The sequence below is a fragment of the Schistocerca nitens genome, chromosome 4, assembly GCF_023898315.1.
Source record: "Schistocerca nitens isolate TAMUIC-IGC-003100 chromosome 4, iqSchNite1.1, whole genome shotgun sequence".
Lineage (NCBI taxonomy): Eukaryota > Metazoa > Arthropoda > Insecta > Orthoptera > Acrididae > Schistocerca > Schistocerca nitens.
In genome coordinates this window covers 882831834-882847503 of record NC_064617.1, presented here as the reverse complement: position 1 = coordinate 882847503, position 15670 = coordinate 882831834, and the positions used below count along the sequence as shown (strand labels likewise).

The 15670-nt window shown below is 38.9% G+C and overlaps 1 protein-coding gene across 2 annotated transcripts in view; it reads left to right on the top strand.

The window, feature by feature from the left end:
- LOC126253404 (forkhead box protein J3-like) overlaps positions 1-10365 on the top strand; it is a 65764-nt gene extending 55399 nt beyond the window's left edge. For both annotated transcript variants that reach the window (XM_049954704.1, XM_049954705.1), the window contains exon 6: positions 9539-10365. In XM_049954704.1, the coding sequence (XP_049810661.1) occupies positions 9539-10011 (473 nt within the window). In that variant the 3' untranslated portion in view covers positions 10012-10365. The remainder of the gene's footprint in view (positions 1-9538) is intronic.
- The last annotated feature ends 5305 nt before the right edge of the window (positions 10366-15670 follow it).

Sequence of the window (15670 nt, the reverse complement as noted above, 5' to 3'; positions counted from 1 at the left end):
AATCCACTCGTCCAAATTCTCTCCGTCGAAGGGCTTCCCCGAACCATTGTGTCGGACAGTGTGCCTCAACTTACAGTAACGACTATCGAACAATTCTGTGTTTCAGATGGTATCAGACACCTATGTAGTCTGCCATTGTACGTGTCCTCGACTGGCGGAGCAGAGCATATGTTGCAGGTGTTTAAACAGCAAATGTTAAAAGCCGTGGGAAGTATCACCTCCATGGCTATGCTCACAATGTCCCTGAGCAAGCACATGCAGGACCACTCCCATCCACGACTGTGGGCAACAGCCGCGTACTCTCCTCCGTCTCCTAGCCCCAGGAACAGTGGACCCACCATACGGGGCTTTATTCTCTGGGCACGACTGTGTGGGAAAGCACATACGGAGCGAAAGACTTGTTGTTGGTGGCTACCCACCACGGGTGGTACCTTGCTACAGCTAACACTCCAAGGCTTTTCAGTACCATCATAGCAGTCAGGTCTGCCCATGCCTCCTCATTCTGCTGCCGTCTGTGACTCAGTCGGAGTAGGAAAGCCCGACTTTGCCAGTCAATTGAAGCCCACCACAGCCCTATAAAGCTTGGTGCACTGCGGCTCTGCCTCAGTTGTGTATTCACTGCTCTCTTGCATTGTTCTTTTTAATCATCATTGGTTTGGTCTCACATTTTGGCTACTTCTTAGGTTTCGTTCTATAGGTACTTGATGGGACTTGTCATTCTACTAAGCCATCTCTGTTGACCATCCTTCTTTTGTTGCATGTCTTTCTATCCACATGTGGTGATCGACTGTTGACGACCATTGGCCAGTTTGTCCAGTCTCAGTGCATTCCTTATCATTCCTGACCTGTCGTAGCTCGGTTACACTAATGTAGGGATGAACACACTATTGCTATGGACCTTTTTGTGACAGAGGACTTTTAAAATACAACAAATCCAAATGGTGCTTTGAATTTGCTTGCATTGTTAATCCCCTTGCTGAGCTATCTGAAGTTCAAAAATCAGGACATCATATACGTCTATATACCGAACTTTCCAACTCGAGGCATCAGTATTGTGGTAGGGGTTTCTTAGCTCATGTCTTATTATTTACTTAAATGCCCATGTAGTGACCTACTACTAAGGTCCTTTAGGCTTGAAATAACATTAATGCATAATGATCTGTCGGAGCGGTAAACTTTTTCTATACAAATAACGTTTGAAATAATTTGCTCTATAGACAAAGCTAAAAGTGCTTTCTCTGTTGTGTTGTAAGAGAGTTCAGCTTTTTTTAACTGCCTATGCATACTGAATAGGGGACTTAAATTCTCCATGAACTTGACTGTCAACATACCCGGTTGCGTAATGACTGGCATCACAGAAGAGTACAAATCATTCCTCAGTGTGTACCAAAACAGCTGATTAACTTTAAACATCTTTCAATTGTAACAAGAGTGTTACACACTCAGAGTCCATGTAGCCTAAATAACACTCTCTTCCTTAGTAATTTCATGAGATGTTTGACAGTAATGATGTATTCTGGTACAAAGTGATGGCAACAGTTGTCAAATCCAAAACAGATAGTAATTCTTTCACGTAACAAGAGGAAGGAAATTCTCAGTTAACAATGGACTAGGTTGAAGATTTCATAGAAAGTCTAAATCTTATAATAAATAAATTTGTAGATTGTTGGATTGTTGCTGGTGCCTTATATAACCCTGAGGACATCCTCAAATTCTCATAATTAGATATTCCATCTTTTCATGGTCATCACAGGAGATGAGTAGCTGCTGATAAATCGGTTGATGTCTAAAGTTCTGAAGTACTGGGAGTTGTTTAAATGATCCAATGTCTCATCTATTCATGACGGGCCTTTGTTCCAACATCTTGTGTTAACACATATTTGATACAGATTTTCTCCATCTTGCGTCTGTAACAGGAGTGTGACAGTAGGCAAAACTGAGGACTAAATTTACCGGCATCCAAATGCTTCTGAGTGCTTTGTTCAACAACAAGTTTGAAAATGATAGGGAATCTGTTCAGTTTTCAGCTTATCAGCCCTTTGTAGCCCGTGGAGATATGATTCATTAAATTAGAAGCATAAAATCTTGCTGTCCCTCAAAAACTGAACTAAATCCTTCAGGTATTAGATACAGTTATTTCCATCCTATGAAGGCAGCTGCATAAACTTTTGTTTTAACTTCTGATATTTGCGTATATTTTTCTATCTCATAATTTTTTCCCATTCATCCTTTTTCTTTGCTCCCTGTTTCACAACTTATTTTATTGGCACTCTTGTACACTTGCTAAATCTGTACTCCTCAGGTATGGTGACATCTGATCTGCCAAAATTATTGACACTAGATTTGACCTGCACCCACAAAACTCATTTCATTCCACTGCATATAGCTTGGAAACACTTGACTTATACCTTAAAGTGGGTCAGTCTTTTGAGAGTGGTTGGACCAATCCTTTTTCAGCCTTCTCACATGCCTGTCAGTACTGTTGCTGCCAAATAACTGTAAACTATTGAAACTAGACCAAGATGTGAATGCGTTCCAGGAAATCACTCACCAGGGGCGGCGGGGGGGGGGGGGGGGGGGGGGGCACCGGGCACCGGTTTCCTGAGCCACTAGTCGGACTGCAGCCGCAAATACTGCTTTCCAAGTTTTCAGATTAAGCTCCCACGAGCATAAATTGTATATTGTCTCACATCCTAAACAGTGTGGATGACAGAGGTGTGCCTCTTGCTAAGGGAGGAGAAGCGGTGGCGGGGTAATATTTAAGTCATCTGTGCTGCTGTTTCTAAAAATATTTCCACTTTCGTCTTCTCTACTTCTCCAGTAAATGTCACATTTTCTAATCCCATGCTTCTCACTGGTCTAATGGTGTTTAATGGGAGCTCTGCGAGGCAGCTATGTTGCATTTCCCCAATTTCTGCTTCTACCCCTTGCTGAATTTCTGTCTGCTCTTATTGAGGCTTAGGGCATGGCTGTTTTGTATGGCTTATTTCCTGCAGTGCATGTAATATGGTGCCTAGCACTAGTATGCATGATGTACTGGTCTATAGCAATGGCCACACCCGGCTTCAGTTACATGGCACTTGTCAGATGTGTGGCTCACAGTTGTTACTACCTAGTTTCCCTCTTCCCTCAGTCTAATGTTTGATGTAAGGCACTTAGCACCATGAACTGATCTCACCCCTTGTTCTAGGACCAATTCCCTAAATGTCAGTATTGCTAGCCACCTCCTGATGAAGTAGAATGTGTATTGTTCTGTTCTCAGTATTCTGTCAAAAGCTGTGGCAAGAAACAACTTAGATTTTATTTATGTCAGAGTACATGAGACCCCTTTGCGCAGTGACCGTCAAAGTTTCAGGGAGGAAGAACAGCGATCAGTCGTGACCTACCTGAATTTTATTGCAGATCAATTTCAGCTGTAGAATAGTCATCGTCAAGGGATAAAATATCTAGTGTGGTCACAGTGACATAAAGTTCAGGCACATGTGGACCACAATTTAAATACAGAAATACGAGGGTTGGAATTTAATAGTGGCAGCTATTTATTTACAGCTTGTACAAAATAGATACGTGTTTCAAAGTTTTACTGACCATCAAAGTAGTCACCAGCATTGTGTATACCCCGTTGCCAGCAATGTGGAAGTCGTGGGATACTCTTAACAATACCAGCTGTATTGACAATTCAAGCGGTGTGGTCTATTACCTGACGAATTTGTAGCAGTTCTGAAGTGAATGCTGTGAAGCGTTTCCTATAGTTTAGAAATTGAGTTGAACTCACGAGGGCTTAAGTCAGGGGAGTGCAGTAAGTTTTATAGCACTTCGCAGCCCCATCAGTCAAAAAAATCAGTAACAGCTTGGACTGTACGTGCTTCAGCATTGTCCTGCAAAATGATGGTCAGCTTCTGCAGAAAGTGTCATCACTTCTGTCTCTAAGCTGGTCGTAGGTTGTGTTCCAAATATGAACACACTTTCTGCAGGACCTGACAATCATTTTGCAGGACTGCTCAAGCACATACAGTCCAAGCTGTTACTGATTGTTTGACTGATGGGGCTGCTAAGTGCTATACTACTTACTGCACTCCCCTGACTTAAGTCCTCATGAGTTCAACTTCATTTCTAAACTGAAGGAAACACTTCAAGGCATTCACTTCAGAACTGCTACAAATTCGTCGCGCAATAGACTGTGCCACTTGAATTGTCAACACAACTGGCACTGCTAAGAGTATACTACAACTTCCATATTGCTGGCAACAGGTTATACACAATGCTGGAGACTACTTTGAAGGTCAGTAAAACTTTGAAACACATAGCTATTTTGTACAAGCTGTAAATAAAGAGTTCCCACTATTAAAGTTCCAACCCTCATATATATAACAGTCATTACGAAATATACAGCTAGTGGAACCAAAGTGGTTGAGGCCTAATACAAAATTTCAACAGAAACAGATTCAGCTTTGTATTAGACTTCGGCCACTTCGGTTTCACTGTAATGGGTGCTGCATGTATTTCTGTAAATTGTGGTCTACATGTACTTGAACTTTATGTCACTGTAATCATACTAGGTATTTTATGCACCGATGATGACTGTTCTATAGTTGAAATCAATCTGCAATAAAATTCAAGTTTTTTGTGACTGATTGCTATTCTTCTTTCTTGAATTTGGATTCTATCTATAAATACGTCAAAATCCGTGGCATGGTCTTTCCTCAAAGTAGATTACCAATCATGATTGAAACTGATCCTTTTTTTGTTTGGAAGTCTCTTCATCAATACAATTTGAACTTGCTCAACTGTATGCACATATGAGTATGATGCACACATCTGATATTCTTTAGGGATTTGTGCACATTTTATTCAACCATTCTGGAAAATACTGAATAAACTTGCTCAATGAAACTCTACCTCCAACTTAACTGACATTACCACAGGTGGTGAAACAACTTGATATTGTGAAGCTGAAATAGTAGCTGTATTTGCATCTTTTATTCCCATGAAACACTGATATTTCTGCAGCTGCCTGATTCAAATTTTTCCTCAGAGGTTGCTTCTCCAACAGAAGAGCTGCAGTTTGCTCCCACAGTTGCTCTAATGCTTCCATACTTACCTAATTCACAACACACTTACTATCAATACTTCCTTGCACATTTAAAGTACTTTTGTTAAATGTGCCTTTCCCCTGGGTCTAACCTTAGCCCTTTTTTGTCTCAACCTACTAGCCCAGTCAGCAAAGACCAAAAAATGTCGATTAGGGAGGAAAAATCACATGGTCGCAAATCATTGGACAGTGCTGGGAAGGAGTGTCATGAACAACACAACTAAAAAATCCTGACTTGGACTGTGTGTGTTTGGGTGGGGGTGGGTTTATAGGGTCACTTTTTTATATTATTCTCAGGTAACTCGAAAGCCGCAGCTTCTAATAAAAGCTGTTTCCAGTACAAAATTAAACTAAATGAAAAGTTTTGCAGTACATAATTAAATTAATGAAATTTTCTACAGAAAATGACCTATTCATTTTTTCTCTAGGACTAATAGTTTCTACTTTCAGGGGATGGAAAAATCACAGATTATTAAAACTATTGTTCTAACATTATAAAATTAATGTTTATCTTTAAAGGAAGCGGTTTAAGAACTGATATTAGATGTGTGTAGCACATCTAAGTGCAGTAGAGCCATATTAAGACAAATTGTGTTCCAGGGGTGTAACAGGGTGGAGGGGGAAGATGGTGTGGGACAGAAGCATGATGGAAGGTTGGTTGCTGGATTGTGCCCGTGTGCTTCCCTCATTCATAGGTCTGCAAGGTGAAGATTGAGCAGGCAGTTCCCCACTCTGCCTACCCCACTGTGTCACAAGAAGCAACTATGGGGTGTTTCACAAAGTCATACGGGCCCTCCATGGCATGCCTTATGAATTACTAGCGATGCATTGCATATGCATACCTATTTAACGTTTATTTTGTGCAGAATATGTTAGCACTACATGGAATGCAGATATGAGTTATTAATAACACTAATGCAAGTAATGCATATGGGTAGACTCCATGTAAATCTCTGCATGCTGTTCTGACTGCTAGATGAGAAATTGATTTTTAGTCATCATGTACTGGAAAGTACTCATCATGGGAGAAGTTGTCTTTCCCAGAAGAACAATACCTTCTGGGAAAGACAACTTCTCCCACCATGAGTACTTTCCAGTTTACAGACTGTACCTCCTCAGCATTTCATGTCCATTTCTTTTTAAATGGGTAGACAAAATAACTTCACTGAGCTCATATTTGCATAGTGGAGCTATTTTCAGTTTATTAAGTGAATATTTATTTGCATTTGTTAGGAGTTATTAAGCAAAATACATTCCTTTGTCTGTAATTTGTTCATGTGATGTCAATAATTTATGCAGTGTTGGTGGGAAAGGCACTGGATTGGTAAATGTGGCACTCTGTTGCTGTTTCATGTTGACAGCACATTGTAAAACTGTGTAATTGTGGTGGTGAATAATGAATGACCAAAAAGTTACTGCACTTCTTTTGCCATTAATTGTTTTTCTGTTAGACTTCATAAATCTCTTCCATTCAGGAATTGCTGGCACTGCACCAAGTGGAGCCATTTCCCAAGCATCCATAGTATAAAACTTCCTGGCAGATCCATAGTATATCTTCCAAGGTAGGTGTGAACATATCTGAGGCAGTTGAGGTGGGGGGTGTAATGGCACTCAGTGGTGAGGTTTCAGCGTGAATGTGTCTGATGGAATGGGACTGATCAATTTCGAGTGTAGAACAGTAGCCTGCTGTAATGCATTACTTGACTTATGTTAAAATACCTCAAGTCCTATAACACTTAGGCTATTGCTGTTGTAGAGGGCAACAGTGTAATGCTCTGGCCCTCTTCAGCTATTGGGAGGCGTGAGGCAGGGGTGATGCAATTGATACCCCTCATGCCGTGAAAGGTATTCCAGGCAGTGAGTGCAAAACCAGTGAAATTGACATTGTCGAAGACATATTGATAGTATGTTGCATTTGGAGAAAGATAGTGTGGTAGACAGTTAACACTTACAGCTGTTAAGCATTTTAACACAATAGCTCACTTAACAACTGCAAATAAGTTATCACTTAATAAACTGAAAATAACTCCACTATATAAAAATGATCTCTGTGAAGTTATTTTGTGTACTCACAATAAGAGAACTGAACAGGAAATGCTGGGGAGGTATAACCTATCTGTAAAATGGAAAAGCAAGCAGTGCTCATGGTCGGGGGGAGTTGCTTTTCCCAGAAGAACAGGATGGCTAAGAACCAATTTCTTATCCAGGTGTGTAGAACAGTAGGCAAATACAGATGAGGTATGTGATTTTTTTGTGTACCAAAGTTTTTATTTTTTTCAAACAACAATATTGTCCCCTTTAACATCTATAAACTGGTGGAGTTGTTGTTCCCAGTCTTGTAGCAGTGCTGGAAAGGCTTAAACTGGTGTGGCCTTTAACATGTTGGTCACATTATTTTGAATGTCCTCGTCTCTCTCAATTCACCCTTTGCCTGAACCTTTTGAGCACATCTTTGTAAGACCCTTGGTTGATAGTTTGCCCTGCAGGAACAAATTCTATGTGCACAATACTCCTACCGCCGAGAAAGCAAATTGGCACCATTTTGATCTTCAATTTGCTCATTCTACTTTTTTTTCGGTTGAGGATGTGTCTCAGTGTGCCACTCCTCACTTCGCTGCTTTGTCTCAGGATTGTACTAAAAGATCTCGTATTCATCACCTGTGATCGTATTTGTGGTCATCGGCAATCCTCTCAAGAAGATCAATGCACACATTTCTTCGATTGCCCTTCTGTTCAGTTGTGAGATTTTTCAGCACCATTATGGCACAAACGTTTTTTGTATGCTAAACTTCAGACAAAATTTGATGTACTATGAAAATATTTAAGTATAACAGGTCATCCACGGTCCTTATTGTTAAAAGTCGGTTATGACCTTGCAAGATCAAGCACACGTTCGATGTTTTTGTCAGTTTTTGAAGTCGAAGGTCTCTCTGAGCGAGGTTCATCTTCAGCATGTTCTTGGCCTTCCAAAAAGATTTGTGACAGTGAAAAATTTCTACCTTTGATAGGAAATGTTCCCCATAGGCCTGTTTCAACTTTTCAGATGCCACACTTGCAGACTCCTCAAGTTTAACACAAAACTTGATGGCATAACTTTGTTCTAAATTCCGCTGTTCCAATTTGATAACACACAACTTCTGTGACGGTGCTTTGAAAAATCAAATTATTGCTGTACAGAGCTGAAACTCGGTCCGAGCGCCTGGCAGGGATGAATGCAGTGGTCTATGCAAGCAGAACAACACAGCGTTCCCAGATCGCTTGCAATGTTGTCAGTCCCATTACTTTTCTCTCACACCTTGTGCGTAGATTCTGTGTCAGTGTTATCAGTAACTTGTACCTGCAGGCAGTGTAGTGTTAACGCATTTTGTGCAAAATAAATAGTCCTCGGCACGTCTGTGCACTACATCGCCAGTGATTCCTGAGGTGTGCTCTGGAGGGTGGGTACAATTTTGTGAAACACTCTGTAGTTGCTTATTGTGATGTAGTGGAGTTGATAGAGTGGGGAATCTCCTGCTTGACCTACAGTCTACAGACCTATGAAGGAGGGAAGTGCATGAACACAATCCAATGACCTACATTCCCTTGCACTTCAAACCCACGCTGACCCCCTGCACCTTGTTGCACTCCTGCAACACAATTTATCCATGAATATGGCTCTACTGCTCATAGATGTGGTTGACAGATTTAAAATTTGCTTTTAACCTACTTAATTAAAGAAGTGTTAATTTTATAATTTTTCAGAACAACACGCTTTTAACAATCTGCGATTTTTGCATCCTGATAATGCGGAAATTATTAGTCCTATAGAAATAAATGAATGTAACCTTTTTTTGTAGAAAATTTCATTTAGTTTAATTTTGTACAGTGAAACATTTTCATAAGAACTTAAGTTTTTCTCATTCAGCAATTTGCAAAAACACCCTCTGGAAGGCCATTTGCAACAGTGGTCAAAATGTCGAAGAATTTTACACATTGACAATGTGATCTGACAATGTGATCACATACTCTGAAGAATGTTACTGACAAAGCTACATTTTGCTCATTCCACCTGAATATACTGTTGGTCAAGACTTTTAGCAGTCACAAATAGGCTAAAAGGTTACAGGATCGTACTTCTAGCAATAAGTACAGAATATTTTTATCTGTTATTACTTTTATGTTGTAATTTTATGTATTGACACGTTCCATGACCTTGGAGATATGCTCCTCAATTTGGTCCTACAGAACTTGACATGTAAATAAAAAATTGATTGATTAATTAATTATTTAATTAGCCAAGTGGTAGCACCATCTTAGAGTGACTTATCAATTGGTTCCCTGCTCATTACTTCAAGAGAATTCTTTCCATGGCTAGTAACTTTAGAAGACTTCATTAGTGAAAGCTGACTTCTCAGAAGTCATCACGAGTAGCAAATGGTTCTTCGATGCTGGACTCTGTGCCCACAGGCAGCAGCAACTCAGCATTTGCAGAGGGTGAGAGTGCCCTGGAGCTGGCAGATGCAGCGGAGTTGTCAGCCGTGCTGACAGGGCTGCTCTCGGAGTACCAGTACCTGGACGAGTCCTGTTCTTATCCTGCAGCACCATCGGCACCACCCTCTGCCTCCAATGACTTGTATGTGCGTTACGGTGCGACTCCCACTACGCTTGAGGCCAGTGGCTGCTATACTGGCACCCAGGTAACTGCAGGCCTCGACTATGATTACGTGCAACAGCAACAGCAACAACAACAGCAGCAGCAGCACCAGCAGCAGCAGGAACACCAACACCATCAACAGCAGCAACAAGAGAATCAACAACAACATCTGGATCATCAGCAGGGTGCAGAGGAAGATCAGCTCATGTTCAGGTGCCAGTATTCACAGCAGCAGGACTCGGACTCAGATGTGGGGGACACTTTTGATTGGGACCGTTTGCTGTAGTGGGGGCTAACAGTTATCAGCTCGCGGAGAGGAGGAGACTGGTATCTTTGGTGGGGCTCTGTGGAGCCTCTCCGTAACTGTATAGTCAGTCTAGACTGTGGCCTCAGTGTGTGAGCAAAAATAATTATGTAAAGCCCCTCATAATTTGTGCCATTTTTCTCCTCTCTTATATTGTTCTGTGGCACTCTGACCACAGTTCATTTCCTCTTATGTGCCTCTGTGATTGTTAGAACTGTTATGAGAGAAAAATAATTATATGCCTGATTATTATCATCAGTACAATATTTGGTACGTTTCAGCTTTATACCTTGGTATTTCTTTGTTTTCTGGAACTGGGGAGCATATCTTGTTCTTCCTTTGTCGCAGTACACATTTTTTATAAAAATAAACAAATACAGAATAATAAACTCTAAGAAATTTTATGGTTGCTCAGTATATTACTGCTGTAACAATAACTGCCTAGGCGATCCGCTCCAGTGTTGTGTGCTGTAGGAGTACTTTGAGAAACAAAGACATGTGTCAAGGAACTGTACAGCTATTTTTAATTTCTTTATTTTTCAATGAAAAGTGCTTATCTAATGCATCAGAAGATTCTGCATAAAGTCAATTTGATGGATTTATTTGCATACATGAATGTAGAGGATATTGTGGTTGTAAAAAACTAGATGAGCTACACAAGTATAGGTTAGACTTCTAAATCTCTCTCTCTCTCTCTCTCTCTCTCTCTCACTCACTTTCTCTCACTCACTCTCTCTCTCTCTTTCTCTTTCTTTCTTCTCTCCCTCTGCCTCCCTTCCTTCTCCTCCATAACCCTACCACAACACAAAGCCCAACACATACACCTACTCTGACTTATCACCTATCTACTCCTTCATCTTCACACACATTTGTTTAAAATGAAAAGTGACCATATGAAGTAATTTATTATACGTTTTGTAACGTATCATTACTTGAATTTGTACAGATGCACAAGAGATCATTTTGCCCCATATAAGACAGATTAGCAGTTGCATTGATAACTGATAGTAATACATCACTTCATTAGTTGCAGTAGTAATTTGTGAAATACCAGCTACTATTTAAATTCACATTTTGTGCTGCTGCAAAATTTGCTGTGTATTTGCTTTAGTGACAGACTGATCTGCTGTGTACATTGCAGAATGTGGTGGGCATCCACAAAGGACAAAGAAAATTGAAAAAGTGCTAACCTAACAACAGTTCTGATATGCAGTTTATGAAAATCATACTTGTAACTAAATTAGTATGTCTCCTGTTTCCTCAGTTTGCTTGCATCAGGCGAGGTGCCCAGGCCAGTGCTAAAAGGCTGGACTCGTATTCGGAAGTGCAGCAGTTTGAATACCTGCCTGGCCATCCAGTTTAGGTTTTCTGTGGTTCCCTAACCTGTTTAAAGTGAATGCTGGTATGGTTGCTTTGATGGGGCACAACCAATTTCCTTCCCTATCTTTTCTCAGTCTGGGCTCTTTTTAATGACCTTGTGACTGATGGGATGTTAAACCTACACCTTTCTTTTTTCCTTCATTCTTTCAGTTCGCTTGACCACCCGTGTTCCTTGAAGAATTTTTTTGACTCAGAGGTACCAGTCTTGAGGTACTTAAATGTCATCCTCGTACAGCTTTTGGAGGCCACCAATAATATAACTCAAGCCAAGTGACACCCACAAAAATGTGACAGTCGACAACCAACTAATAGAGCAGTGCCCGAGGATGGGGTTTACGTGTACTGAATTGACTGCATGTGAGTCTGAAAATTTTCAAAGAATGCAGCTGTATGGGCAAATTAATTAAACAAACATAAGTTAAGTGTAAAAACTGAATTGCTGTCTTTTTGTTGTTCTACGAAATCTACGACGCTAAATGCGTGTATATTTTCATAAGTTCATTGTTTATGCATCTGCACTTCATTCCCACACATATAACAATTACCAAATGCCTGCTAGTAAAAAAAAAAGGAATTTAAATTGAAAAAAGAAGTCATTTATGTTTTTCACAGGAATAATTGCTTGTAGTTGCAGTCTTAATTTGTTTATAGTTAGATCTGTGCTTGTAATTACTGTGTAGAGTCATTTTTCATACATTAAATCACATGTGGGAGGAGATGGAAGGAGTACTTACCTTTCAGTATTTTAAGTCTGCTGTATGCATACATTGGTGGACAGAAAATAGAGAGGAAGAATCTCACAATTCATGTATGTCTGAACAAATCAATAATTTAATAGTCACTCATATTATGTGAGAACATAATGATCTCTTTCCTTTTTAAACCTTTAAGAATGTTTCAGTAAACTCAGTGAAAGGGTACTACAATAGATTACCAACAATAGCCATTAATATTTATAATTAAGATTGATACCAGGTAATATGCATAAGATTAATATTTTATTCACGTTTTATTAGCGTCTTGTGCGTAACTGTATTTTATGTTGATAAGATAATGAACAATGTGGATGACAGGGAAAAAATGGTATGAGGACAACCACTATTGTACGTTCAAAAGATGTGTCGGGTGGATGACAAGCTCATAAATAGACACAAAAATTGTTATTCAGCTTTCAAATTTCAGTTTCCGTTGCAGAAAGTGCACTCGCACAAAAATATACAAACATCTCTGCTACTTATGTGCCTGTCCTCATACAATTTTTTATGTTTTGTATATAATTCTTGTACTTGTTAAAATTTGCCTGTGTTCTTACTGTTTAGTTATTAGTGGCCCACAGATTTTTGATTGCATTATGAAGCAAGATCTGTGCTTTTATATATTTGTGTGCAAAGTTTGCAGTTGAATTTGGAATATGTATTAGATGTTGATATTGAAGACATTTAAATCTCCCCTCTAGTATTTTGGATATTTTGAGGATTTTTGAAGTACTTACATCATCTGGTCTCCACCATGCTAACTTTAAACAACTGAAAATTTGCCCTTGCCGCTTAGTGGTTCATTGCAGTATGGCAGAACCAATCACTAAGTTCGTAAGGAGGGAATAACTGAATAGCTAACTTCCAGATGAGGGAATAGTGCTAAATAGATTATTACACATTTAAGATTCACTATTAATGCAACTGAATGTCATGAACATTTACAAACCATAACTGTGATATTAATTTGTGACTTTGCTTGTATCTTGCCACCCATTACAATAAGTGTAATGTAGTTTTTAATTGACGTGTACTGAAGACTGCCTAGAATGTTATTGTATGTTCTTTTTTTGCTGCTTGTGTAATGAGCACTAGTGATGGCGGGTATACTGTTACAAAAACTTCAATATTTGCAACAGCTAAAACTTCTAATTTCAGCTCTTTGTTAGGTTTACATCTAGTGAAATGTGTTAAGTATTTTATATGTTTGTACCAAGTATCATTCAAGTTGAGGTTGATTGTTCACAAAATGTAAATGTATTGTTTTAAGCGTTTACTGCTGCTTCAGAATTTCTGTTTTTCTGGAAGATTGCCCTATCAAACTTCAGGAGGTGTTAAATCTGCTTTTTGCTTACTACTTTCTACTTTCTAACAGCAACATCATATTTAGGTGGATCTGTATGGTGACTTTTTGGTTTTGCCTCTCTTCAGCCTATTGTAGATGTAACATGGGAAGTAACTTGTCTCTTTCATGCAATTTGCAAGTATCATCTTGTTGTACAAGTAAACAGACAGTTTACTTCTCTACCTGAAATTTTAAATTCAACTCTGGTGAGAGGGAGTTTATCCCTTATTAGTGATATTGGTATATTTTGAAACTGATGTGCTCTTGTTTTATGTTCTGACTTCATTTTATTGCTGGTGACAAGCACTGTATGCAGCAGTTGGTGCCATTTAACCCCAGTCCTCGTATGTCACTTGTCAGTTGTGGTAACATCTGACAGCTGTGCCAAATTATGCATGGGATTATGAGGTTGGCATTTAGCTAGTAGTTCTTGATGTGAATTTGAGAGAGAACTTTTCGCTTTAATTTTTTTTTTTTTTTTTATGAAAATGGTGAGGGTACTGTCATTTGAACTCCACTTTAAATTTAACTCCCTTATAAATGGCAAGATGGATTGTTTTTCCAATAGGAAGATGGCAAGGACATACCACCTCCAATAGGACCTTGTCCAGGAAGGCACTGCAGTACTGAAACTAACTCCCAGGTTGATGACTGCTTTAATTTTTTCTGGCGTGCACAGTACTCATTCCTATATTTTGGTGTGAAGCAAAATAAATTCTACTTCTGCTGCCCCATCCTGGTCTACTTAAACCAAGTAAACACATGAGTTTTTGTCGTTGTAGAGTTATGACTTTTTAGGCCAGTACAGTAAGTTGTAGTGCAAATGTTTAACATGGTAAACTAAATTACCATTCAACTAACTACCCTCACAGACACCATCTCCATACTCAGGGAAAACTGCATGCTGTACTAGGCACCGAATCAGTGCGTACTTCTGGCTTGTAGTGTTGACAATTGCAATATGGTGTAGTAGTTCATCCCTTTCTTCAGTTTATAACTTTTGACCTTAATAATATGAAGTGTTTTAATTAATATCATTATTTCCTTCTTTGGTGCAGGTGGATAAAATTTATAAATTGGAGAAATTATTTTAATTTTAAGTGAGAGGCATAGTTGATACGTCACTCTTATTTTACCTGCCCCTCCCCCTCTATTAATTAATAGTAGTGATGATGTGTAAGTAATTGAGTTTGATTATCTGATTTAAAATCCTAACTTTTTTTTTATTACAGTCTATTGTTGCAATAGTCTTTGCAATGACAACCTGTTTGAATTTCTTCAGATCTGTTAAATCAAATAAAAGGCATGCTAAGTTTGGTCTTTCCTAACTAATTTGAAACACACAATTGTGATTTTAATAGTGTGTTCAGAACACATATGTAAAGTTTTTTAATATTGTTTCACAGTTTTGTGAGACATAATTTGTTATCTTGTAGTTACAACACAAATATTTAAGGTTCCTGTTACATTTTATATTGAAATTCTTCTGTTGGAATAATTGTGGATGAAAGCCCTACTTATATATTGACAGTTTATGTAGAATAGGGTATCAGTTATTGATAAACAAAAGTAGTCAGTGGCATTTGTTGTTTTGAAATTTTTTCCTTGAGAGATGAAATGGTTAAGAGACTTAGGAAAGCAAATACGTATGAACATTTGCACAGTTTTATGGAGTTTTGTGACACCATAATATGAATGTTTTCGCTTTGGAAGGGGGATGTGTCCACAATAGGAATGCTAAATTTCAAGAAAAGGTGCAAGAACGCTCTTAAGGATAGGTCAACTGTTGTAGCTCCTTGACAAACATAAAAAATGACAATGTTTGGTTTGTAAGAAAAGAGGTTCCGATACTGTGAGATTCTGGGGAGGGGGGGTCTTTTTTTATTTTTATTTAAATGCCTTAAAACCTTATTTGAATGACTTCTTCCATCAGAGATACTTGTATAGTAAACTGGCACATACTGTCACAAATCAAGCACTGGAAAGTGACATTCATAATATCCCTTCCAACAGGAATCTCATGTATTGTCCAGTGAAATGTGCATGGAGATAATTGATACTTTTGTTGCTTGTGTGTCAACGAATACTCTGACACGGAATTTAACTTTTAATAAACTGTATGGTTCCACCATGATTTTGTCATGCAGTTGATAATAGAGGT